This window comes from Pseudopodoces humilis, chromosome 6, assembly GCF_049639895.1.
Source record: "Pseudopodoces humilis isolate 2021_Gansu_Grassland_sample_001 chromosome 6, ASM4963989v1, whole genome shotgun sequence".
NCBI lineage: Eukaryota > Metazoa > Chordata > Aves > Passeriformes > Paridae > Pseudopodoces > Pseudopodoces humilis.
The window spans coordinates 48,404,600-48,431,701 of record NC_142205.1 but is presented as its reverse complement, the minus strand read 5'-3'; the positions used below and the strand labels follow the sequence as shown (position 1 = coordinate 48,431,701).

The window sequence follows — 27,102 nt, the reverse complement described above, 5'->3', positions numbered from 1 at the left end:
AGAGCAGAAAATAATAATTTTCTGTCTGTCTTTTAATTATATAACTTAAATAAGATCTGATGCACAAACTGCAAGATGAATGCAGTATAATTTGAACACCTGCTCCACTTAGAAAGGGAACAGCAGCTTTCCACTTAGAAAGGGAAAACCCAGTGGATGCTAAATGTAACAGAAGACATTTCCTCACTATCCAGGCCTTTGGATGTTTGTTTGTTCTCTCTGTTTTGTTAAGGATGCCCTACCCTTTGTGTTAATTCCACTGTCTGTCAATTCCAGAACGGGAGAGAGAAATCATCCGCCAGGCAGCCATACAGCAGACCAAGGAAATGGATCTCAGTGTGGTGCGGCTCATGTTCACAGCCTTTCTTCCCGACAGCAACGGCAGCTTCACACGGAAACTTGATCCCGTTATATCAGATGCGATATATGACAGCAGTAAGTATATTTGGCTTTAATTACTTTTTTAATAAGGGACAGGCTATTGTACACACAGAAATGACAGGTAGATACAGACTTACCTAGTCCTGCCTGCCTGGTATTTGATGAATAGCAAGTAAGTAGCCCATGGATGATTAGCCCCATGTCTGTCCAAGTACATACAGTATCATTCTGGTTTTAATAGATGGTGGATGTAAGCCATAGAGGAAGATTTTATTTTGCTGTTAGCATGTTTTATCCTGCCACTTTTATTATAAGGATTTTGTAAGATCTTGTTATATCCATAAGAAGGGCTTGAATTTTACAGTTTTCAGTTGCTCTCTGTGACAAAGCGTTGTTACACGAGGTGTGAGGAAAAAACTTACTTTGCCTCTATCTTTGTTGAGAATTTGACACCTTTCAGTTTTGCAGACCATCCGCTTATCCGTATTTTAAACAATAACACAGCCAGAGTTCTCAATCCATTTCCTTTAGATCTGTCAGTATTTTTTAGAGCATTCCTGTGTCTTTTTTCTAAGAGAATTTTTTCACTTTGTGTTTTCCCCTGTACTTTTAAATTATACTGACTCATCTTATTTGAACCCTTTCTGCTGCCTGAGTTTTCCTTTCCAAGGCTGTGGATTCCCATGTTCTTGATAGTCATTCTGTAATGACTCAGAAAAAGTACCTTTTTTTTTCCATTTGTGCACCAGTCATGTCTATATTATTGCTTTTTAAGGACAAAGTCTAGATCAAAAGGTATTAAATGCAACTGTTCTGCTATAGTCTGTGCCTTGCTGTTAGCTGGCAAATGTAATGAGGTCAAAAATTTTGTCCTAAACTAAAGAGACAAACAAAGGGGGCATTTTGTATGCATGTTTCTGTCAGTTACTAGTTCCTGATCTCCCAAGGCGAATTCTTGATTGCTAATTTCAGAAGATTTTTCTTGGGTTTTGTTTGGGGTTTTTCTGGAATACTTCATTGGCACCATTCAAGCCTTCGCAGGACAGACATAACTTGGGGTGGCATAACTTACCTGTCACAGCTGCTTTCACTTCCCAGATGAGAGTTCTGTGTTGAGGACCAATAGTTGTCTATTGATGTCTCTACTAGGATCTGTGGAGGTGGGCTTTTTTATCACCGTCCAGTACACTGGCCAAAACCTGTCATGCTTTCAAGTAAGCCACATTGTAAAGCAAAGCACTGAAGATAGAGACAAATAGGAAACAGCTCTCAAGAGTGAGTGTCACTCTGTCAGAAACCAGGGAGGAAAAAATTACATTCTTTTGTATGGCCCTGTTGTCATAAAATGAGTACTAGTACAGGGTGCTGGATGCAGTTTGCTGCTGGGTTACCTTGCTAGTGAAGTAATTATGCTGCAATGACTGGGACCTTCTTTTGTAGTTCAGTCAGTGCTTAGAAGATATGATTGTCTTTCATATGAAAAGCCCTTGATTTGCTTATGTTTTAAAAAACGCAGACAAATTCAGGTAGGTTGTATTGGAAGCTTGTCTTTCTATTGCATTTCTGTGTGTTGTTCTTGATTTGGTTAAAGTCCTAAATCTGTTACCAAAAGTAAGTAAGTTTTTTTTTCATCTTCCCTTTCAATAGAAGCTCCCAATGCCTCCAACCTAAAAATTGTAAGAATGGACAGAACAGCAGGGTGCGTGACGGGAGGGGAAGAAATTTACCTGCTCTGTGACAAGGTTCAGAAAGGTAAGAGTCACGAGTATTGTAAGGCACACCAGGGTGTTCATCTGGAGTACACATGAAGCCTGCTGTGCTGTTGTTAGTGTTATCCCACTCTGATAGTGCAGCAGGATTTGTAAGCACTCAGGCTTTCTGGAAGTCAAAGAAGCAGTCCAGAGATTTAACAAGTCAAAAGTCTATTGCAAAGCAAATTCAGCTTCTCTTGCCTCCAGAGAGACCATGTGATCACCTTTGTTTTTTTTCAAGTTGCTACCCTTCTTCTTCTGGAATTTTGGGGAGTGGGGAGTACTGGGTGATGTTTGACTCCATTAACTAACACCTGCTCTGAATTATTCTAAAATTTCTGATTTATTATTAATTTCCTGATTGTAGAGAGTAAGTATGAGTATTCTCTGTTAACCATGGATGGGAGCTTAATGTGTTCAGCACTGCTGCTAATAACTTTATTTTTATGTATGTGCTTATGGTAGAGGTTACTCAGTGTAAACAGATACTTCTCACAGGTTCATTTTCAATCTCTGTTCATGGCTTTGAATGTGTGAGAATTCAGCAGTGTGGATTAGGATACTTTTGGTTTTTTATTGGAAGATAATGGCTAACTGTGGTTGGTTATATGTAGGTTAAGTAAAAAGAAAAAAGATGGGAGTGATGGGAGTCCTTTGTATTTTTCAGCTACAAGTACTTGGGACACCCTGGTGTAGATCACATGGTAGAGTGGGTGCCCTGTTCTCATCTGTTTGGAATCGGTCTCTGCACATGTTGTTAAAACCACTGACATTTTCTGTTGGTGCAGGCTGTCCTTTTCCATCTCTCTTTCTTGTAAATGCCCTTTGACCACTTAGGGAAGAGATAAAGCTATGGGGGCTTTTTGGGACTTTGAAAGAACTAATTTCCTTTAATAGTGCATCTACGCTCTGCCATCAGGAGGACTGAGATAAAACATAACTCTTATGCACAAAATAAATAAATAAATGTCTGACTCAGTGGAAGCCCTGAGGTGGGGTTTCCCCTCAGCCAGATTGGGGTTTCCCCTGACCTCACTGCCTTCAGAAATCTCCTGCCTGAAGGAACTTGAGCATGCAGGACAGCAGGACTGGAAGTGATGGTTCACAGTCTTGAGACTAGCAGGTGGGGGGCCAGGGGAAGCAGTCTGTCTACCACAGAGGCCTGTCCTGCATCAGTCGGCTTTTTCTACTTTTTCTAGCTGGGAGTGCTGTGGAAGAATTTACTAGTGGGATGCTTTTCCTAAAAATATAAATAAATAAATACAAAGAGAATGAAAGAAAATTTGTTTAGAGGAGCAGAAGCCAAATGCCGTGTTTCTGTGCCATTTGGAGGGTTAAGGATCCCTGCTGACATGCTGCTGGCTCACACCCCGGACATCTCTGAGCCGCAGCTCCACCATGGCACTCTGCCAGCAGCAAGCGGAACTTGAACTGTGGCACTTCAGGTTTTGCTACAGTTTTTTGAACTGAAACTGTTTGAGGAGTGAGGGTGGTTTCTACATTTCACGCTTCAAGTTCTCCCCTCCTTACATGTTTGTTCCAAATAAGGCTCCTCGGGAATGTTTTACAACCCTAGAATTAGGAAGATGATGTGAACCTAGTTCTCTTTTTACAGCTCGGTAAATAGCAACTGCAGTGAACTCATTTGGATTAGGCTGATGTAAACTTGATGTTGAAAATGAGTTATTTCTGCTGTTTTCACAAAACAGATAAAGGTAATTGATGTATTGTGTAGTATTTACATCCAGGCAAAAAGTAACCATGGTGATTTTTATCTGAAATAATCATAGCCAAAGGTTAAACGAATGCACAAACATCCCAGAGTGTTTATTTCATCCTTTGCAGATGATATTCAAATACGTTTCTATGAAGAGGATGAGAATGGTGGTATGTGGGAAGGCTTTGGAGATTTTTCTCCTACGGATGTACACAGACAGGTAAGTAACAGAGCACAGTAACAAAACAGAGTAACAGAATCATTTGTTAATGATTCTCCCATTTCTGTAAACTAGGATTATATTATAGTCTGTAAATTATGTAAAAGCATCTGTATCCTGTGCTGACCTCCTCTTTGGTTCGTTGCTGCCTAATAATAATAAAAACTTAAGTGTTCCTTAAAGACATCTGTTAAGTAACTAGGAATACAGTGCAAGGAAATTAGGAGAAGGCCCCATTGCTTTAACATGCACCCCCTGTAAACTGGGATAGGATATATAAACAGCTCTGAGAGCTTTTGTGAACACACTGAGAAACCCACAGAAGAGATGCTAAAGGATGAGGAGACAAATAGTGCAGTCACATATGGGATATGGTGGCACTTAGCATGTCTTTCCTGTCTTTCCCCAAAGGCTTTAGGAATCAGCCTCTGAAATGAAACTGAAAACTAAAATGGAAATTTACTGTTGTAACAGTCCTTTGCTCTGAACTTTTGCAACCCAATCCCTAAACCAATGCCTTCAAAATAGCTCATATGTAAAAGCCAAGTTGTCAAAAGCCATGCTCTGTGATAGATATGCTTATCTTTGTTTCCCTCACAGTTTGCTATTGTGTTCAAAACACCCAAGTACCGAGATGTCAATATCACAAAGCCAGCATCTGTATTTGTACAACTGCGTAGGAAATCTGATCTAGAAACAAGCGAACCAAAGCCTTTTCTCTACTATCCAGAAATCAAAGGTAACTCATTAAACCCATTTTATAGATTGGGAGTGGAAACTGTAGGGTCCCTAGGAATGTTTTTAATAAGATAGAACTGGTTGGGTGAGGAATTTTTTGTTTCAGTTGTTATTTTTAGAAAATATATTTGCCTCCTTGTTTTGGGCAGAGTCAATATGCAATGTGGTAGGTTTATAGTGGGTTTTTGTAGGTGGTGATGTAGGACTGATAGGCAGTAAATCCATGTGTGTTTTCCGAGAGAGGCTTGTTCCTTGCAGATTCCCTATATGTATGCATGCCTGTCCATACAGTAGATGGCACTCTTCCTCTGAGTTTCTGCCAAATAATAACTGAAGAGATTTTACTGTTAGTACTTTCAGATGAAACCCTAAACCAAAACCTCTTTGGTGCCTGGTGGAAAAGGTTCATATTTGCAGTTCTTACCTTTTAAGATTGTGCCAATGTCACTGATGTTTCCAAATTTTCCAATTGCCTGTACTAGTTAAGTAAGCTCAAGACATTTCTTGTGAGAGCAGGGAAAGTGCTGTTTCAGTCTCTTGTTTAAAATTTTAGTTGCTTAGCAGAAGTAGAATAGTTAGTATTGGACCTGCTTCCTAAATTATCAGTGAAAAGAAGTCTAATCAGCAGATCTGTACCCTTTGAAGCCTGCATTTGAAAGGTTTGATGGGAATGGCATTGGCAGTCATGGTTTTAAATACCAATAATGTTGATGATATGGAAATGCCTTGAGGCTCAAGTCATAATTGGTGTTTAATTGTATTAAGATTATCTTTCTACTTAGCAGCTTACCTGCCTGCAGGTTATACTAGTGAATTCTAATCTTGAATGTTTTCTGTGCCTAAGGTAGAGCTGTATTGAAATAAATTCCCTGTCAAAATTTCTAAAATAAATGTGTATTAGTGGTGAGAGACTCAGGACAGCTGAGGAGATAGTGGTCCAAGTGAGTCTACTTCACAACTGTTGAAATAAAATAACAGAAAGCATCAATTCACAAAAGCTTCCAGAGCTGCCAGAGGATTTCTTCTTGGTAATGATTTCAGGAACCTCTTGCACAAGTGTTAAGGGAAGTGTTCAGCTGCAGAGCCAAGTTGCCAGATTTGAAGCAAGCCTCTTTTATGTGCCTCTTAATCAAGTAAAATTCATTCAACATCATGTGCATTTTCAGATTCCCTATACAACCTCATCATAAAATTACCATTTAGGAACTATATTTTTCCCTGGTTGCAAATGTTCCCACAAATTTAGACATATGTATGGATTTTTTTGTGTTTCTCTGACTAGATTGCTCTCTAGAGTTTTCTCTCCTCGTCAGTGTGAGTATGCCTGATGTGTGCATGCATACATACTTACACATCATGTGTACCTGGAAACAATGCACGTGGCTTTGTCAGTGTACTGTCTCATGTATTCAGCTGTCTCATCTGATGCACTGACTGATGTGCCTGTGCATGAAATTTTTTTGTCTTATGGCTGTTGAAAACTACTAGATGGTTTAATCAACAAATGATATTTTGTTCTTTTCTAAACAGTTCTACTGGATTTTAACCCACATAATGTTTGTATCCCTATTTTTGTAGCTCTTGTCATGACATTTCACTTTCCCTAGTCATTGGGATAGTCCTTTTAAATCTTTGTATTTTGCTTTCCAGGAGGACTAAGTCTTATTTTGTAGTTACACTATAAAATAAATCTAGGCTTTTTTTTTTTTTTCCCCTCCTGCTACCCAGCATGGTTTGACAGTAATATGTCCCTGCCTGAAAAAAGTTGTCTTTGTTCTAGTGGCTGTTACGGTATTTTAAGTAAATCATTTCAAGAAAGCATGGTTTTCACCATTTCTTGCCATGTCTTAAACAAAAGTTCAAAGGGTACTGCAGGTACTCTCGCTGTTGAAACTCCTAAGTGCCTTGTGATCCTCTGATAAGGCTCCATTTCTGAAGTAGATTTGCTTGGAAGAAGAGCCTGTACTTATATTCCCCGAAGTCAAATTTTCTTCAACAAATGTGGGGTTTGGAGCACTTTTGCTGATTCATGACTTAACTTAGACATTGAAGAATTTCAGGACCGCTGATCTCCAGGGCTCTAAGTACATGAGACACTACTGAAGGAAGCTCTGAGTCCCCCAAGACATCTCCGCATGTGTCCCCTGACTCTGAGCAAAGGCAGTGATGTCACTGAAGAGGCCAAGCAGGTCCAAGCGATGCTGCTGGTCTGACTGGGGACTTGGCACTGGCTTGTTTCTCAGAGGAATTCTCTCTGCTCCAATATATACAAAGATTTTCTGCTATTTAGAGCTTGAGTAAAGTTGTCTTCTACCACATTCTGCATTTTCTTTTATGAACTAGTAACTGTAGTGACACTTTCTGTATGAAAACCCTGCGCTGTGCCTGGCCACCAGCAGACTGACTCCCTATTCTCTCTGTTCCTTCTATCCCAGATAAGGAAGAAGTGCAAAGGAAGCGACAGAAGCTCATGCCAAACTTCTCTGATGGCTATGGTGGAGGCAGTGGCACTGGAGGTGGTGGCATGTATGGAGGGGCAGGTGGTGGTGCTGGCTCTGGTAAGGCAGCAGTTCTGGGCAAAGAGAGAAAAGGGTTCTACTTTGAGAGCAGGATGGATGTTTATGCTGAGTTTTAAAATGTAAAGAGGATTTTGTCTCCTAGGCTTATTCTGTTGCCTTTATTCTACTGTTACTAAATTCAATCAAGCATCTCCTCATTCTAAACACTTCATCATCCAATTTGCCTTCCCGCTTTGGAAGCTTTGTTGCCTCCTAGGGCCTTGGAGGCACTGAAATTCATGAGACAGCTCAGTTAACTATCATTTTGTGTGTCTGAAATTAAACAGGTTCTGAATTGTTTCTTGGACCATGAGTGGAATTTGGAAAATTGATCCTGTTAGTGCAAAGAACTGTTAAAAAATTGGAGATAGTCCTTAGTAAATTTTCTGCTGTGCTCTGTTGAAGTCAGAGTATATCTGATATGCAGGATGATGAGAGCATTGCTTTGATTCTTGCAGTGGAGCATTAAAAACCTACAGGTCAGCAAATGTCGCCTGAACCACAGCCCTTTTTTTAGAGCAGGGAATAGAGCAGCAGTTTTCAAATTGCTACATGTGTTGCTGGCAGCACATGTATAGCATAACACCAGAATACAAATGTGTTGTAATCACAAAGATTCAAAAGCACAGAGGCACCTTGTGATGTCTCAGTTGATTTTTAGAGGAAAGATATAACGATACTACATTTGCATGGTGTTATGGATGTTGGGATAGAGTGTCACTAGCCAACCAGCTAGAATTTCTTTGGATTTTTGAAGGGGTAGAGGAGAGCTCACCTTTAGCCTGGAAAATTAATTGGATGGAATAAAGCCGAAGGTATGCAGAAAACAAAAACTCAGTTCATTAAGTTCAGTGTTCTTCTGGATGATGTTCTCATTGTTTAAGGATGTAATTTATTAATTATTAATCTTTTTCCTTTCTTTAGGGTTCAGTTTTCCTTCATATGGATACTCTGCTTTTGGAGGGATGCATTTCCATCCTGGCACAACAAAGTCCAATGCTGGCATGAAACATGGTAACACCATAAATGTCTTTCTTCCAACAGTTGAATTGAGTTTGACCTGTATTTTCTTCTACAGTATGAGCCAAAGTGTCAGGCAGGTCAGTGGATGGCAGGTCACAGCATGCTGGAGAGGGCCTTTTCTTGAACCTATGGCAGCAGAAGGGTTTGTGTAGCTTATACTTCCCTGCTTCTCTTTTTTCCTCTGTAAGTGTACTTCCTTCTTACTGTGCAGTCCTGAGAAGCAGTCACCAAAACCCCTCCATGTGCTTCTATATTTAGTGTATTGTTTCAAGCAACATCCCTCTTTCTTGCTTGAATGCGCTGATTACAGATGACCCAAGGACTGGACCACAGAAAATATATCTTCCTTTGTTGTTGCCACAGTCTGGTACTACCCTATAGCCCAGAGAAATCAATGGAAAATATTAAGTTAATAATAAGGACACTCTTGGCTTCCTAAAATAGGAAGGTAATTTCAGATGTATGTGTTGATTACTCTGTAGATATTTCCAGAGTCTCAGGGATGAATCTGCTGTTAGGGAAAAAAAAAAAAAGTGTCTGAGTAACTCTGCTAGATTTTGTGTGAGTACATCAGACTTACATTCTGGTACCATGAAAAAAGAGGTAAATCTGTTGTTATATATAAAAGTTTATTTCTAAAATAGAGGCTGTCAAAAACTTAACATCACTTTAGAGCAAGTCACATCACTGTGTCTGTCCATGTGTGTTAGCATCTGGAATATTATAATTCATGAGTTTAGTGATAACTTTTACAGGGAAGTAAATTTTTGTATTCATTTTTCAGCGTTTGGTTTTGTCTAGTTGAGTTTCATAATTTGTATTAAAAAAAGCAACAGTAGTGGACATTAATGATTCTTCTCTTTGTTAGAAGCTCTATCAAACTGCACAGCTGGACAAGACAGAAAGAGCTGTGATAAACAAAGTGACGAATGGGACATGAAAGGTGATGTGAAGGTGGAAACCCTGGAGAGGACTGAGTGCACAGTGTCTGCTGTTAATGAGAAAAAGGAGGATTCTGTTTTTTCCTGTAAAACTGAAGTAAGGGAAGCAGATTGCAGGTGGCAGGGTAAGTGAGCAAGTGAATGTATTTAGGGTAAATCAAATTGCAGTACTGCAGAGCAAACATTAAAGGTTTGGAAACTCCAAAAATGTCTGCTTGCTGTTTTCACAACATGGTAATGCCTCCTGGAGGAAAGAGGAGGGATTCCATTCCCCAAGAGCTAAGGGCCCTCCTCACACCTAGTTCTGTGGATAACCTTCCACCTTTGTACTGCCACTGGACACTTGAGCTCCTGCTTGTCATGCAAGGAGATAAGACAGCTTTGCCTGCTGGGCATGTTTAACACTGCCTTTGAATAAACCGGTGTGAGGAAAGGAACACTGCAAGCAGTGAAGGCACAGGGAATATAACTCAGCAGTTGACTTGGCTTTTTTTATTGATATTTGAGAGACTTTAATGGATGAGTTAATGGATGTTGATATGACATGCAGCAGGTCTTCCCTGCAACTCAGCTGAATTGCATACAAAGTAGCATTAAAAGTTTGAATTTAAAATGGTACCTGTTTCCATTTGGCAAACACACAGTAAAATAACTGCAGTAGCGAAGTGTTACACACCAAACTAACGCCTAGAAATTTGTGCTTTTTATGTATTTTTCATATATTTGTAGCTTTGTAGATCATTAATATGTGGTTATATAGTTCCTGGTATTTTTTCTACCCTTTCTCTTAGATTTTAGAGTAATAAGCTAACCTGCTAACACACTCCTGAAATACTGTTTAGTCTGATTTTCAAGTAGAGGACCTACAAGAATAACATTTTTTTTTCCAATCAGAATCTTAGAAGACATAACAAAAAGTGGGGCAAAGAAGCCTTGGACCACCTCCAGTGGGGCAGTACCTGGGGGAAATATTATCTAACCAACTGCTCTCCTAATTGGACAATGTTTGTTAGATAGAATAATTCATTACATTTACAAAAACTGTCAAAATCTGTCACTGGGTGTGCCCGTAGTCTGTAACTATGGACACACCTCGAAGCTTCTAATAAAGAACTGCTTTTTTATCTTACCTTTTAATATTGTTGCAAGGGGTTTTGTCTTCTTATTTCAGGCAAAAAAACAAAAGGAGGAGGAATGCAAGAGTAGTCAGCAGAACTGGTTTATCAGCAGAGTTCTAGAATATATAAAGACTACGAATCACCCAAAATTTCCCAGACAGCAAGATGTGCATTTGCTGGATTGTTTTTTTTAAAACAGTTGCTGGACACTTTTTAAAGGATTTGAGTAATCATGCTTAGCATAATATAAAAAAAAACAAACAGTACTTGGACCAGAGAGACATGGTAGTGGTAGGAATTGAGCACAAAGGAATTTCTTGGTTCTGGGTTTTACCAAGTGCAACATGATCACTTTTGTTATTCCCTGGTTCAGGGAGAGAGCACATTACCTTGTGTGTGTCAGCCCTGTCTGACACTTGCTATTAACAGTATTAGAAGCTGTGACTTGAGAATCCAAAGTGGCACAGGAAATGGGCTGTAGTAAACACCTCCAAGGTGTAGCTTCTTTGATCTGAGAATGGATGGTGCTCTTGAGAAAAGCTGAAGCAACCTGCTGTTTGACTTTCCAATTGTGCTCAATCCCATGACTGGTTCAGAGAATAAAATCTTGTGCTGATATGAAGAAATAATAATGTCCATTTAGCTGTCACGAAGGAGGTAAACAATTCATGTCTGAATTGCTTACCTGTTTTCCAAGCAATTAATATTGTAGGCAGGAAGTTGACTTTTTTTTCCTGTTGTAATGGTATGAAAGGAGGCAATTTCTAACTCCTGATTATACAAAGAATTGGTGCAGACAAACTGGCTCTATAAAGTAGCTACTGCAGGCTAGATCATTTAGGTATTAGACTTAAATATGCATGTAATATTTTGAAGGGCATCTTTCCCATGTATTTGATATGGAAAACCAGGGAGTTTCAATATCCAGTTCTCTATCTTTGGAAATGTGTATAACGAGAAAAGACTGAATTGCTTAACACCCTTTACCCTGAATATAACACATTTAGTGTTAAGAGGCAAATAGCAAATATAATTCCAAGCACACAGTAGAGCAGCCACAGGGATGTACTGGCCAGAACAATGGATAGCTGATTAAGTCTTTGCCTTACAGCAGTGATGTGTTCGTGTTGATCAGGGATACACTTCTGACCCTGTCTAAATGCCTGGTTTTGTGTAGCTGGAAATCCTGGCTATTGTCTCCCCATGTGTACTTTAAATGACACAGTCTGTTGTACTTGTTTGCACTTTGTAATTCCCAACCTTACGAGGTTTTATAGAAACATGAAATTGTTCAAAATACAGGCTGGTTTCAGATGATACTGCTTCACAGAATGACCCTGTAGTTTCAGAGCTCATGTGTTTCATTTTCACTAGGTTCTTGCTGATACAGAACCACTGCTATTGACAAAGCAGCTCGAGTTACTCTTTTCCACAAATGAGTTTCTTTTCTCCTCTTTCTCCCTTTTTGCCTCCCCACCATGACAACTTCTTTTGAAATCCCATTGGCTGTCCATTTTTATAATTCTAAAATCTATTCTAAATCTATTTGTATCTAAGGATACAAATACTAAGCATTGTAAAAAGTGAAACGTTTTAAACAGGACAGACTGTGCTGCTGCTGTAAAGCAGGCTAGACTGCATGATTTGAGTCAGAGGAGTGTAAAGCCTTGCATTTATTCCACAGTTTTTCTCTGAGCTTCTCTGCAATATTTGATGGGTCCCTTAGGCTTCCTGTGCCTCAGCTTCCTCAAGGCAAAACTACTCGGACCTGCAAGTTCCAGGTCCAAGTTCTGCTCCTTTTGTCTCATTACACATAACTGCACATCTGTGCTGTTAATTCAGTACCAGTCAAAGCAGAGGGAGCTTCCAGATTTGACTGTTCTCAGGGTTCCTGCTGCCTGAATGCTCAGCATGCCCCTAGTTTTCCTTCCCAGGCATTCGTTTCCTCTGTCCTTACCTCTCAGAAGTAATTAGCAACCATCTCAGTGAAGCAGTGAATAATGTTTGGTGGTCTGCACTTTGTTCTTCTGTGACAGCACAAATGCCTGTCAAAAGTAGGTGGTGTTCCAGGGAAAACAATCAAGCTGATGAAAAGGAAACTTTGTGTTGCAGATGCTCTGTTCCTGGAGAAGGCCATGCAGCTTGCCAGGCGCCACTGCAACGCTCTCTTTGATTATGCTGTAACCGGAGATGTGAAGATGCTGTTGGCACCTCAGCGCCATCTCACCGCTGTCCAGGATGATAATGGGGACAAGTGAGTTGACCACACTGCACTTGCTGGGTTGAAACCGATGGGTGTGAAGGCAGAATGGTGTAGTCAATTTGTTCTGTTCCTCATGGGTGCTAATCACTGATGGTACCACTGCTCTAATCAAATAAATATTGCTCTTCTTCTTTCTGCTATCTGGTACAGCTGTGATTTAGATACTTTTGTTTAATTTGCAAAGAAGTCATGTACACCATAAAATTCACAGTACCTGTCAGAAAGTAATCTGGTCATTGAGGGTATGATGAGCATGTTGTGAGTTTGAGTTTCTTTGCCCTTTTTTACTTAAAATCTTGACCGAGTGTGAATTGCTGTGCTTGCATCATGATAAACGGTGTATGGGGATTCTCAGCTTGCTGCTGAAGGAGGGTGCCCTGCATTTTATTCCATGCAAGTCCTTAAGTCTTCACAGGATGCTCCAAGTAAGAGGTTCACCACGAGATGTAGAAACAATAGCTGGAGGGTCCATACTGCATTTCTGCCACTGACACCAGGCTCTTTCCAGAGGACACTATTTTGCTCTTGCTTACAAGTAAGCTTGCAGTACTGTATGCTTACAGTATATTGTACTGTTGTCTTCCAAGGAATTGCACTGATGTTTGAGGCAGACTTGGCTGCTAATATTTGCATACCAGTCCTTCAATAATGTGAGCTGGAGTGGAAATCCACTTTGTTCCTCTGCAGCCATGCAGATTCTGTGGAACTTGGAGTGAAGTAGTGTGAGGAACTAATGATCAGTAGTTACATAAAGTTAAATTCAGCAGAAGGGGCTCTGAACAAATGCAAAGATAATCTCTTGAATAAGCGACACTATCACATCCTCACTTTTTAGCTGGCAGGCCCTGTGCAATCACCTACATTTCCTTCAACTGTAGTGTTTTGAACAGTAGAAGCCAGATAAGTCTCAAGGTGCCCAGCTAGATGGAAAATTTCAAGTGACTGAGACCTGTATCCCACTGTTCAATTACTCTGAGAGAGGTTACTACTTTCACTCCATTTTCAGTGAAAATAGGCCTCAGATTACAGAATCACAGATTCTGTAATTGCATCATCAGAGAGAGCTATTTTACTAGCTTTGCTTTCCAACTGTAAACCTAATGTCTGCTTTGAGACAAGCAGGAATCTGAACAAGGTGGGAGCTAGCAACAAAATCTGCAAGTGCTATGGACAGTACAGATTTTGTGTTAAAAAAAAAGAAGGGGGGTTGTTAGAGCAATATTGAGCAAGTGGGATCTGCATTTAAATATCAAGAAGGTGCTGCTCAGATTTGGACTTGCAGGGCATTTTCACTAAGTTAAGATACTTCTTAGAATGATGATAAATAGTTGTTTTCTTGCTGGATCAAGAAATACCTGCAAGTAGGTGTGGCTTAAGTTCATGCTGCCTTTCTCCTGAGATGGATTTATTGTGAGCATAATATACATCTGTATTACTTCACAATCTTTTAACAAAGCAAAGCTTTGGTGATTGTCTTCCAGGTCTCTTGAGAAGAAAAAGGTCAAAATTAAGTAATAAATTGCCCTGATTTTCACTTTAATTATTAAAATTATATGGCAACTAGGAAGTTTTTGCTTAAGCCTTTCAAAAACCTTTGCTGTAAACAATTTAGGGCTTTGAGACAGAACCCAGCAACCTGTGATTAGTGCATATTTACAGTGGGGAGTGAGTAACAACTCAGTTGTTACTGAGTTGGCTGTGACTGTATTTATACCAGTACCACTGCTCCGTAGATATCTGATGGCTCTACGGTGGTGCTCAAATGCATTTTTTCATGTAGGAATGTTTAAGAAATGGAAGTGACCTTTTGTGGTCTAGTCAGCAGCATCACATCTAATGGAAAGGTAAAATTAAACTAGTTGCTGCTGAAACGAGAACTAAAAGCAGTAGAAGAACAAATGTGTTTCTATAGTGAGATTTGGAAATAAAATGTCAACATGATACAGAGAATAATAAAAAGCATCTATCAGAGCAGAGGAACAGCACTTTTCCAGTAATGGTGGGACTGTTTGCACAGCACAGGGGAGTTGAAGGAGGGAAGGTGCCATGTGGCAGGGGCAGTACAAAGAATCAATAAAAAACACCCTTTAAGGATGAGTTTGGTTTGTAAATTCTTTTTCTCTTTTTTAAAATATCTTCTAGTTTTGACTGCTCTCTGTCTCAATTTCAGGATGATTCCTTGCCCTGAATGGCATGGAATTTCTTTTTATTTTTCTGTCAAAAGGGCAAATCTGAGACTGTTCAGGTATTTCTGGAGTGACGTAACAGACAGACCACATGTCCTGTGACAATATTTTGTGTCAGCAGCAACTTGCTAAAGAGATGAGTCTAGAAGTTGGCCAGCATCTGCCAACAAAGCGCTTGGCAAGATATGAGGATATGTTTCAACACAAAGGGAATGATTTTCAAATGAAGGCCTAAGGTAGCAAGGCAAATGGAGCCCTGTGGGACAGGGATGATGGAATTCACAACCTGGTTTTCCTGGTGCCATGTTGCATATCCAGCCACTCAGGCTGGTGGTGAGGGACCTGCCTCTGGAGAAGAGCACAGGAAGGGCCATTAGACCCAGTAGAAGTGTATTGCTATGCAGTCACTCATGTCTCAAAACAGGTGCTTTTTTGGCATGGCGCCTCTGGGCACTGCTGCAGATCCTGTGGTTGTTAGTCACTGGGCCTGAGTCCTTAGTCATTTTTCTGTTTGAAAACGAAATAAAGAAAAACCCACAGATCTGGGGAAACCCCCAAGGGAAAATCTGCTTTGGTAGCAGAGAGGCTTGTGGAAATTCTGCAGGAAGGTTTTCACAGTAAGAAGTGTTTATCTGCTGCATAATTCAAAATATGAGAAAACAGCAAACCAGAGAATCTGAGGATTTCTGAAACAATTGTTTTGTGACAGACATTTTGTATATTAGCCTAGTAGTAAAGTAATGCTGAGGGCCAACAGAAGCCATCCTGAGTTTGCTTTTGTGATTAAAGGGTTAAACAGTTACCTTCTGACCTGCTTTTTTTATTGATTGGATTCATTTTAGATGTTGGTACTTAGTGCTGGAATCATTACCTCTAATAGTCAAGTGTTTATATCAGAATGCAGTCAGAACGACAGCAAAGCCTTGAAACTTCTGTAATAAATTTGAAAACAGTGTGAATTTGTTAATCTGGTTTTTGTTTGTTTCAGTGTCCTTCATTTAGCAATTATCCACCTTCATACTGAGCTGGTGAAAGACCTCTTGGAAGTGATGCCCAATTTGAATTACAATGATATCATTAACATGAGAAATGACCTCTATCAGGTGAGCAGTTGTGGGGGTGTAAGTGTTGCTGATTGTTCAGCCCATAAAAAAGAAATTGCACAACTTGCTGTCTGTGGGAAGAGATCAGACTGATGGAAGCAAGTTTAGAAACAAGGATATATTGGAGGGTTTTGGAGGAAAGAAAGCATGTTTTCATTGGTTTAGTATGTACCTCTCCTGGATGGTAACAGAAGTGTCTCCATGGGTTAACTGGAACAGGCCAAAAAGAGTAAATTCTGCAGTTCATGGCTTCGGTATTTGGCTTCTCTGTTACTAAGCCAGAGGTATGGATTACAGTGCCAGCTCCAGGCTCCTCTGACCTTTCTGACACTGGTTAACTTGGGATCATGAGTCAGTTCCTGCATCATCAGTTATTTGTAGGCACATATCTGTAGGCACATGTGGAAGCCATAATAACCTATGCCCTTCCTACAGCCTGTTGTAGTGTATCTAAAAATCTTGGTACCTCCCAAGGGTAAAACTCACCTCTGGTTTGTGTAATGTGAGTTCCTACCTGAAAACCTTCTTTCCCTTCCCCCTTCCCATTGGCTGTGACCTCCCTGCATCCCCTAATCACCCCTGCCCCCTGGTATAAGAGATGACACCCAGAGCATTTCGGTCTCTCTCTTGCCCCGGATGGACGACAGACAATAAACCCGGGATTACTCCAGCAAGTTTGAGCCTCCTGTGTCTAGATACTTTGAGTCCGTGTTGTATCCACTCCAGGACCCCCTCCGCCGCCTGTGCCCTGAGATGAGCAGGCTCTCACCACGGGGGGTGGGACAGAGGGGTCCCATCGGGGAGAAGGATTACAACACCCATGGCTGCAAATCTCCGATTCAGGAGCAAAATGAGAGCATGGTTCATTGCTAAAGGATCTGAGTAGGTCCTGGAAAGCACATGTGCTCCCACTGTGGCATGAACTTGGTGATGGGGCAGCTGTGGAAGCTGGTTTGCAGTGTGGGGCACAGGGATTATCTCATTTCCCGAGTCCCTTGCACTGCAATGCTCAAATAGCCAGGTCAGTGCCTTGGCTTATAGAGTAGGCAACATCTTTGTTCCTCCCGAAGTCCAACTGCTGACATTGGCACGGCAGCTTTTATTTCCAGTAAGTAGAAACCCTATTTGTAGTATTCAGTAGAAAAGAAGTTACACCACTCCAAAGCCAACAAACTAAAAGCTGGCATATGTGTACAATCTTCTCATGCTAGGAGCTTTTATGGGTTTCAGAGATTTCTGTACAAGTGACGTAGCTATTGCTTATCTTCTCATGGCTTGCTTCTGTCACTTGCAGACACCCCTGCACCTGGCAGTAATCACAAAGCAGGCAAAGGTGGTGGAAGACTTGCTAAAGGCTGGAGCAGATGTCAGCCTTCTGGATCGCCACGGCAATTCTGTCTTACATTTAGCTGCTACTGAAGGAGATGACAAGATTTTGAGTCTACTCCTCAAGCATGAGAAGGTATCTCCGATGGTCAACCTCCCCAGTGGTGAAGGTATGGAAAGATAATGGCTGTATTTTACACTCCCCTGCTAGAAAAACACACCACAATTCCTGCCAACACTGTGTTGCTACACATGTAGATACAGACCCTGAAAATAACATCTTTCCCCATTTTGCATATGCTGTCCTTGGTTTTTATTTGCCTGCAGGCACAGATGAGAGAACACAGGTGTGTCAGTTTTCTGGTTATACAGAACAGAAAGATTGGTAATGGTCACATGATAGAGTAGGGATTTGAATTTTTGTCACTGTACATTCTCTTCAATGTCACAGAACCTCAAGCACTGTGTTTGTCTTGTTCCTTATGCCACCTTTGGTTTTTAACAAAAATCACCCCAGAAGAAAATGTTTCCTCCTGTCTAGTGAATGAAATTCCCTTAAAAATAGCTTCTGGACTAGTACTGAGTTTCATATCTGGTACTTTGTGACCATACAGAATTAGAGCCTGTGAAATAACCACAAAGAGACAGTTTTTTTTCCCATTTTTCAGTGCACAGGGGACTTCAATTGAGTACACCTCCTCTAATAGATTGTAAAATGTCTGACCTAAAATTGTCATTATGGATTCAGAAAACTGTGTTCAGTTCTTCAGAGAGAGGATTTTTTGGTTGGGTTTTGGTTGGTTTTTAAATAAAAGGCTTTATTATCTTTCTGGTGCAGGTATTCTTGAGGTCACTCACCTTACAGAAAGATCATACCAAAATATACCAGTTAACTCTTCAGACCATTTTCTAGAAGAGGTGATCAGTAGCAGATGGGGCCAGTGTGGGGTATCTACTTGTTAGTACCAAGATCCAGATTTTCTTTTTAAGGCTATTCTCTTGCGGCAAAAAAGATGCTGTAGGTGACCTCTGTAGTTCCTGCCTTTTGTTCCACCTTGTAATCTGATTTTTATTTTTTTTTCTTGCATGGTTTTGACTCTCCAAGTTCCATTTTATGCACAAAGAACATATTTATTAACACCATTAACTTCATCCTGAGCCTCCTCCTGGAGTATTCCCTTGGGGTCAGGGGCTCCCAACATAAATAAGGAGGACATGGGCTTCTTGGAGCAGGGCCAGAGGAGGATGAGAAGATGCTCACAAGGCTATAATACCTCTCCTGTGCAGACAGGCTGGGAGAGCTGGGGCTGCTCAGCCTGGAGAAGAAAAAAGCTCCAAGGAGACCTTACAGCACCTTCTAGTACCTAAAGGGGGCCTAAAGGAAAGCTGGGGAGAGGTGTTTTATGAGGATATGTAGGGATAGGACAAGGGAGAATGGCTTTAAACTGACAAAGGGAGGGTTTAGATTAGATATAAGACAGAAATGCCTCACTGTGAGGATGGAACTGTGAGGATGATGAGACACTGAAACAGGTTGCCCAGACAAGTTGTGGATGTCTCATTCCTAAAAGTAGCTTCAAGGCCAGGCTGGATGCATCTTTAAGCAGCTTGGTCTGATTGAAGGTGTCCCTGCCCACAGTAGGAGTGGGGTGGAACTAGATGATCTTTGAGGTCCTTTCCAACCCAAATAAGTCTATGATTCTGTCATCTTTTATTGTATAAGCAGGCAAAATATGTTATTTCTGCTCATGTAACTACAGTTGCTGTAACTCATTTTACAATTTTCTCACTCTGAATTTTACAAATATTAATGCAGATGATGGACGGGTTTTGTTTTGTGTAGGTCTCAGTGCAATTCACATGGTGGTGATGGCAAATAGCATGTCCTGCCTCAAACAGCTGATTGCTGCTGGAGTTAACGTCAATGCTCAGGAACAAAAATCTGGACGAACTGCATTGCATCTGGCTGTTGAACAAGAGAACATCCCCTTGGCAGGCTGCCTTTTGCTTGAGGTAAGGGCAGAATTTCTTTCTTCCAGGTCTTTTCAATTACATATTTAAAAGCCGTTGACAATCCTTGACTGCTTCAGAAAAACAGAAGGGGGGAGGTTCCTGTTTATTGTCTAGATTACTTGAACTGGTATAATGGCAAAGTTACTGGTAATGTTACTGTTTTGTTCACTGCTGGTGAAGCTTTTGCCTTGAGGCATTTAGAGTTTGTGATCCTAACCTGACTGCATATGCCATGTATAATTTGCACTGACTAATCCTTGCAGGCACTGAAGTTACCATGAACAAGTTCATCCCTTCTTCTGTGTGAAGTACAACATGTATAGAGACGTGGACAGAGATGTAGTTGTGTAATCTATAAATATTTGTCTCATCCTAACACCTTGATCCTGGTATCCTTAATTCTACACCCCCCAGCTGGCTGTGGAGCTTTCTTCTGTGTTCATGCAGGGATGTGCCACCAGCCTGGCTGCTCTTTTGATGAGCAACAGGAGGGCAGGATTCTGTGCACACCACATAGATTTCAAAGGCTACAGGCAATCAGATGGCAGAACTTTTACAGGGGATGCAAAGTGGCTTTTATCTACCTGACCTATTTGGAGATACACACTGTGCATCCTGCTCTAACACTGGAGCACACTACCATCCTGTGCATGCAGACAGTTTTAGTTACTTTCTAATTCCTTCTTTTCAGGCAACAATTAGAGATTTTATGCAACCAGGCATAGAATGGTGCTTATTTGCACAGTAGTTGTGTTTGTGCTGGCATAAGCCTCTGCAGCTGCATTGTACAGATTTCTTTTCTTTTTTGCCATTCAATAATAACTTAGGGTGATGCAGATGTGGACAGCACTACATATGATGGGACAACTCCACTTCACATAGCAGCTGGAAGGGGCTCAACACAATTGGCAGCAGTTCTCAAAGCAGCAGGTATGGAAATAGATCTTTGCTGGAGGCTTTTCTTACACGGTGACAATTCAAGTTAGAAGGCTGCAAGCAGAAAAGAATGTGCCAGTGAACTTGTTTAATGGGTGGAGGAAGTCAGATGTTAAAAGCAAGAAGGCCTGAATTTCCGCAGAAAGTCCTGCTCTGAAGTGCTATACTAATCACTCTTCAGCACCATCTAATGGCTAGAAAGGCAAATTATCTTGGTCAAAAAAAAAAAAATCTCATGAGGACTTTGGGAAATTTTATGAGTATCTCTTGTAGCTGAAGAAGTGGACATTTTTTTTATATATCTGGAATAAGTGTTAGACTGCTTTAGAAGTAAAAACAAAAAAAAATGCCATCAACTGAAGCATGAGCTTATTAGTGTCTCCTACTGCTGTCACTTTGGAAGGATTAGGTTGGAGTATTTATTGGAACATTTTGTCAATTGTATTTAAACCTGATTTTTGTCCTTTGAAACAGAAACTCAAGCCTCCCATTGCTGAGTCTGTCTACCTGGTCATTTAAAAACACCCACACTTTCTCTGACACTCTAAAAAGCAGCACCACACCATCCCTTCATCACATGCATGCTGTGCTGTGTGAGGGGAGATGGGACTGGAAGTCAGTTGATACAAACAGAGCTCTTTCTTTGGGCCCTAAGGCTCAGCTTGCCAGTTTTTTTCCCTCTTTATAATGAGAAGTAGCATTGTACAGAGATGTGATAGCATTTAAATGTAATTGATAAAAAGAGCTACTTGCTAGCTTAATATGAAATATTATTTACCTGGAGTAGCCAAATTAGCTGATTTGCGATTCAGTACATGGATTGCATATTTTAAATATTATTGAGAAGCAACTTGAAGCCCTTCCCCACCCTGCCCAACTTGTTTTTTAGGTGCAAATCCTCATATTGAGAACTTTGAGCCATTGTTTGATCTAGATGATGTGAAAGGTGATGATGAAGGGATTGTGCCTGGAACAACACCACTGGATATGGCAGCCAACAGTGAGGTATGTGGTCTGTTTTCTCTTTTAGTTTTTTGCTGCTTTTTTTTTCTTAATTAAAAGGGATAGTTCAGCTCTCTCAGCCAACTCCTTTCACTGCATCCAAAATTATTTCAATTAATTAGACTAATTTGCCATCAAAAATTAACATTAAAAAATTAAATTATTAAAAATTAATTCAGCCATAAAACTCCCCTGATGAAACAGCACTGGAAGAAAGCTCCACTGAACTGACTAATACTGCTGAACAGAAATGACCGGGCAGTTCTTCAAGTAGCTGCACTACAGTCTTCAGTGTGGGAAAGTATTTAGCTGGGTGGGTAGCTTATGTTTGAAGGCCAGTTCTCCAGTGAGTTTCTTTGCTGAGTGTTCTTCAGAATTACAGCCTGTGTGTGATGGGAAAATTCACTCCTGCATTCTACCCAAGCAGTGATTAAGCTGATTATTGTGCATTTGGCTTGGTGTGAGTGTAAAGGATAAGCAGTCAGCATCTCTAATCATCTGGAGCTGGGGAGTGGTACCAGTCTTAGGTGAAAATCTAACCCAGGCTTTGTTTTAAATGACTAATTTCAGACAGGCAGCAGCTCCTTGCTTAGCCACTGCTACTGCCATTTATTTACTGCCAAGACTTCCTCTGTGTCTTGGAAATAGTTGCCAGATGACACAGCTTAAAATAAAGGGAGCTTAACTTCTCAAAATTTCTCCCTGAAGTTTGGCATAGGCTTTCTATGCTATCCTTAGTCATACTGAGCCTGGGAGAGGAAAAAAATGCTGATGTACAGATGGAATTAGGGCTTTATATAATACTGCAGAAACTTCATGGACACTAGATACTGACTTTATTGTATTCTCTTAGGTGTATGACATACTAAATGGCAAACCCTACGAGTCAGCAGAGGTTTTGGAGGACTTACTCACACAAGGTAACACCTATAAAGACTTGACAATATCCCTCTAGTAATTGAGTACTGAAACCATACTGGCAGAACACACTGCTACAACAGCTTGTAACTGAGCTGGTGAGAGAAGAGAGGTGCCCTCCCACCCCCTCACTGACAGAATGAGCATGATTCCCTTAAGATGTCTCAAGGACAAGGAGTATATTTACAGTATTGCAGCAATACATTTCTAAATGCTGAGATTGGACTCTCAAATCGTTTTCAGTTTGGCTTTGTTTCTGCTTAAAAATGAACTGGTGTACAGTCTGTATAAATAATAAACTAATATGTTTCTCTGTTCCCCAGGACATTTGAGAGAGCTGAATGAGAATTCCAAGATGCAGCTTTACAAACTATTGGAATTGCCTGATCCAACTAAAAACTGGTCCACCCTAGCACAAAAATTGGGTCTTGGCATACTTAATAATGCCTTCAGGTTGAGCCCTTCCCCATCGAAGACTCTGCTGGATAACTATGAGGTAATGTGCTGTAACAGGTGATACAGAACATTCATACACGCAGAGAACCTTGTCCTCCCACACAGTGAGACAGTGCAGCCCTGCAGTTTTAGCCAGCCTGGATGATGCTGAGTATCTGATGTCTGCCCTTTCAGGTTTCTGGCGGTACAGTTCAAGAGCTGATCACTGCTTTGAGACAGATGGATCATACAGAAGCCATAGAAATAATTCAGGAAGCACTATCCATCTCACGCAGACCATCTCCCCTGGAGGACAGTACAGCAAAAGCTCTTCCATCATCACTGCTCACCTTTGCAAACGGAGAGACAGGTAAAATTGACAGCAAAATATAAGGAGCTTTATTTTAGATTTTTTTTCAATTCTCCCTCCCCACTCTATCTAGGACTGCTGATAGATTGCATGCCTTCTTGCACACGCTGCTCCACCTGCTTACTGGTTTCAGAAATATTTTACTACAGTGTGACCCATCTCATCATAGGCATCTGCTAGGTACAGGAGAGGAAAACTGGACCATTTGAATCAGCATGCCTGCAGCACACTATTCATTATACTACTTCCCTTTGCTTAAACCAGACACCTGCCATTTGCTAACGGTAATGCCTTGGATGTACTGGAAATATAGGCAATTATCTCCTAGGTGTGTACAAGTGCCATTAGCTTTTGGCTTCCTCCCCGCCCCCCTCTCCCCATCACTGGATAAACAAAAATATTTTGGGCTCCTAAACTTCTCATTAAGACTTCAGTATTAAACTTCTCCTTCCACAAAGTGTAGCGCTCTAAAACGGCTCAGTGTTCTGTAGGCAAAGAAACTGGGGATAGCTTAGGTTACACAGGACCTTGAGCTGTGCTCAGAGCAGGGCCAGTGGAACATGACATGAGGTTGCCCATGTTATGTCCAGGTGAGTTCTGAGCATCTTCAGTGATGGAGGTCCTGCAGTGGTTTTGGGCAGGAAAATCTACTAAGAGAAAAAGAGATTGTGAGAAGTTTGTCATCAGGGGCTGTTCAGTCATTGCCTGGCTAGGTTTAGTAACAAAAACCTTTGTTTTTTCTTGCTCAAAAAGCGGTAGTGCTGCCTGTAGCCTAATGTGGAAACTTGCACCCTGTGTAAAAATACTGTAGGCTAGTTCTCATAAAAAAAAGAAACTCCACAGTCACTCCATTCCAGTCTAACATTGCCAGTTTATTCTCTATAGAAAACTGTTGATCAGTCATAGAATGAATAAACCTTTCACACCCACGCAAAAATGTGCTTGTACACATATTGCACATATTGAACCTTTAGAGTCATCTTGAAGGGTAAGAGGGGTTCTGCTCCCTATGCAACATGGAGTGCATCACATTGTTTATTTAAGATGCTTGTTTAGAACAACAACACTGAACTGTTAAGATACCACCGCTGTTTTAGTCACACTGATCCCACAGCGTACCTTCAGTTTCAGCTCTTGCAATCAGGCACTCCAGCCATGGATCCTGCACAGGTGATAGATGCTACTGACTTGTTCCTATTCTGGGGTCACTTGCTAGATGAAAACTCTTCAAGTGTTTGTCTCAAAAAGAAATCTGTAAGTTGAAATAACATGAATTGTAAGTTTTAGGAGCCTCAGCCTAGAGCTGTACACTTGCCCAGAGTGTGACTCTGAGAACCAGAGAATCTTTTGCCCTGCAAACACCACAGGTGGGCAGAGTCCTGACCCGAACGTAGCAACAGCATTAGTGTCAGCAGAGCACCAGGCTTCTCATCCCATCCAATCTCCAACTGCAAGCTGACCTCTGCCAGCAGTACATCAGATCCCATGCTTTGGTGGCCTGAAAACATTCAGCACAGCTTTTCCTATTATAATAGCTCATGTCAGAGTTATTTTCCTATAGAAGAGTTTAACCCTGTTGGTTTGTATTCCTTAGGTTTTTCTTAAAGCACCCTTGCTGAAGCCACACCAACGATGATGTTTCCCTTTTCTCTGTCCCTCAGGTGAGCTCTATAATAGCAGATTTCAAGACACCGAAAGTACATGTGACAGCGGTGTGGAGACCTCCTTCCGCAAGCTGAGTTTCACCTACTCAGACTCTCTGAACAGCAAGTCCTCACTAACACTGGGTAAAATGGCCCTGGGCTATGGACATGAAGATTCAGGGCAAAGCAATTATATAGCTGACTAGTGATCTTCAATTAGCAATATGCAGTTACAGGAACAAGTGGGACATTTCAAATTGTATCAGTGTCATCCTGGCCAGAGGGAAGGGAACCCACAACCAAAAGTGCACTGGAAGAATCTCACCTAAATCCAAACAAATGGCAACTGCAGCATGTGACTGCTTCCTTCCTCAAGTACATTTAACTGTGTTCATTTACAAGCTATTTACAATAACCAGGGCTACACTGCTGCATTAATACACAGGACTGGATGCTGAGAAAGACTGTGAACTTTCCTGGTCTGTGAGGATTTTCTTTTACAGATGAAAAAGAAGTTGTTAATGCATAATACAAACTTACTAAAGAGGTTAAGCTCATGAGCAATCAGAAGATACAGTTTCTAGCTGCTCTCTTCATAATTTTTGCAGCACGGTTGTATGAAAACAGCTTATAAAATAGCTGGCAAAGAAAAATCATTACTTTCATCACAGCAGTAACAACTCAGAGAAAAAAGAGAATCCTAAAAGAATCTTGTATATTTCAAATAATGTATTTAAACTTAACTTTGGTGTCTCTTATTCAAAATTTTTTTCAAGTTTGCCATTTTCCTACTTGTAAATAGTTTTTTTATATCTGTTCCTTTTTGAAAAAGTGGGCTTTTTAAATGCTTATTTTTATTTTACTTTTATAATAAAACCCTAAAATTAATTCTCCTGTCTGTGCCTCTTGTGATTATTACATTACTTTTTAAGTAGAGTTATTGAAGATTTAGCATCTCAGGTTTAGGCATTGATACCAGATCATGCTGATTTCCAAGCACTAAAATAAATGAAAGGTTGCAAGCCACCTGTCTGAAAGCTAAAGTATCTTTTATGGAGGGAGAGCAGAACCATCAGCTACTGCTGAGCAGCTGTGCTTTGAGATTAAAGCCTCTGCCGTGTTTTAGTTCTCATCATTATGACAGCAGAGAATCAATTTACACTGAAACCAACTACTTAGTGTCTCAGCAAATCTCTGATGAGACAGCTCTTCTTTGGGCTACCTAGAATCACCTGTAGTAGCTGGGTTCATGAGTGGTGTTTCTTCTTATCTGACATCAGTTCTGAGATGGTGAGTGTCCTGTTTTTGATGCTGGTCCAACTAAACAGAGCAGGCATCAGAGTTCAAGATGAAAAAGCCAAGAGGGGCATTGCACCATTGTCACATCTAGCCAATCTTTGTTGCACAAAGACAGAGTGTTGACAGGGTAGTTGTTGGCTCAGCTCAATCTTCAGTAACCTGGTTGTCACTCCTGGGAAAATGAATCAAGATAAACCTTGAGAATGGTTATGTTTAGAGTGGTAGTTGCTGTAATGAATTAAACTGTGAGTAATGAAAAAAAACTTCTGAATTAATTTTATAATCCAGCTGAATCACTGAGAATATTAATTACTTCCAGTGAAGATGAATAATAGTAGACGTGCCATTCTTTCTTTCAGCTCTTACATGTAAAACCCTCATCTAGGCAGTGTCCAGGCATACAGGGCATAGTCTAAGGCATACAGATTTTTGTTCAATTAATGTACTTCTCCAGCATTCTCTTTATATTCCAGCTCTAATAGAAACAGGCAAAGGTTTTCACATTCCAGGAGTGGAGGGACTTTTTGAGCCCTAGGAGAGCTGCTGTCCAAGTAAAACACACCTTCTGCTTCCACAGAATTTCCAGCACAGCTCGGGGCTGGCAGAGATTTTTACTGAGCTTTTTACAATCCTGCAGGTGACCAGGCCATGCTGGCTGTTATTCACACCTTTTAGCTTTAGTTCTGACCAGCTCTGCTTTTACACCACCAGAAGACACCTGGATCTGTATTTCCTTAAAGCACTTCATGACTAGATGTTGCATAATAGCTGTTTATCAGGTTAGTGATTGTGAACAGCAGGTCCCCTAGGCCCTGTGTACTGAAGTGCTTTACATAGCAGTCTGGCAGCTTCTCAATTTCAGTGTATTTAATAAAAAATGCTTTAATCCTTTTAGGTTTTTTTCATTTGTTTAAGAGATAGAAAAATACTATTGAGAGTCTGTCTACACCTGGCTTATATAGAGAAACCTCCAAACTTATTCTGCAGGTGCAGTGAAATAGAGCTCACTCCGTTATTCTGCTACTCTACCGCAGTAATAAACATCAGAAACTAGTGGAATGCAGCAGAAGTTGTGACAAGATCCCTACAGATCTTCTCTACATTTGATGTAAAATTAATGATTCAGAAAGTTAAACTGCCCTTGAGTTTAGATTGGCTGCA

General features: G+C 40.7%; 2 protein-coding genes across 11 annotated transcripts in view; one reads left to right on the top strand and one right to left on the bottom strand.

The window, feature by feature from the left end:
• Positions 1 to 25,530, top strand: part of NFKB1 (nuclear factor kappa B subunit 1) — a 57,072-nt gene extending 31,542 nt beyond the window's left edge. For both annotated transcript variants that reach the window (XM_088057154.1, XM_014261844.2), the window contains exons 8-24: positions 277 to 435; positions 2,029 to 2,133; positions 3,978 to 4,069; positions 4,670 to 4,808; positions 7,243 to 7,365; positions 8,290 to 8,379; positions 9,257 to 9,454; positions 12,560 to 12,701; positions 15,885 to 15,999; positions 17,294 to 17,495; positions 19,169 to 19,338; positions 20,166 to 20,268; positions 21,164 to 21,279; positions 22,130 to 22,196; positions 22,518 to 22,690; positions 22,825 to 22,999; positions 24,661 to 25,530. In XM_088057154.1, the coding sequence (XP_087913280.1) occupies positions 277 to 435; positions 2,029 to 2,133; positions 3,978 to 4,069; positions 4,670 to 4,808; positions 7,243 to 7,365; positions 8,290 to 8,379; positions 9,257 to 9,454; positions 12,560 to 12,701; positions 15,885 to 15,999; positions 17,294 to 17,495; positions 19,169 to 19,338; positions 20,166 to 20,268; positions 21,164 to 21,279; positions 22,130 to 22,196; positions 22,518 to 22,690; positions 22,825 to 22,999; positions 24,661 to 24,848 (2,357 nt within the window). In that variant the 3' untranslated portion in view covers positions 24,849 to 25,530. The remainder of the gene's footprint in view (positions 1 to 276; positions 436 to 2,028; positions 2,134 to 3,977; positions 4,070 to 4,669; positions 4,809 to 7,242; positions 7,366 to 8,289; positions 8,380 to 9,256; positions 9,455 to 12,559; positions 12,702 to 15,884; positions 16,000 to 17,293; positions 17,496 to 19,168; positions 19,339 to 20,165; positions 20,269 to 21,163; positions 21,280 to 22,129; positions 22,197 to 22,517; positions 22,691 to 22,824; positions 23,000 to 24,660) is intronic.
• MANBA (mannosidase beta) overlaps positions 23,006 to 27,102 on the bottom strand; it is a 52,486-nt gene continuing 48,389 nt past the window's right edge. For 7 of the 9 annotated variants that reach the window (XM_088057155.1, XM_005517967.3, XM_088057158.1 and 4 more), the window contains 2 exons: positions 25,875 to 26,113; positions 23,851 to 24,251 (listed from right to left, as the gene is read on the bottom strand). The gene's annotated coding sequence lies outside the window, so the exon portion shown is untranslated. Of the gene's footprint in view, positions 23,650 to 23,850; positions 24,252 to 25,874; positions 26,114 to 27,102 lie in introns of those variants that run through there. The other 2 variants (XM_088057157.1, XM_088057156.1) reach the window with 2 other exon arrangements.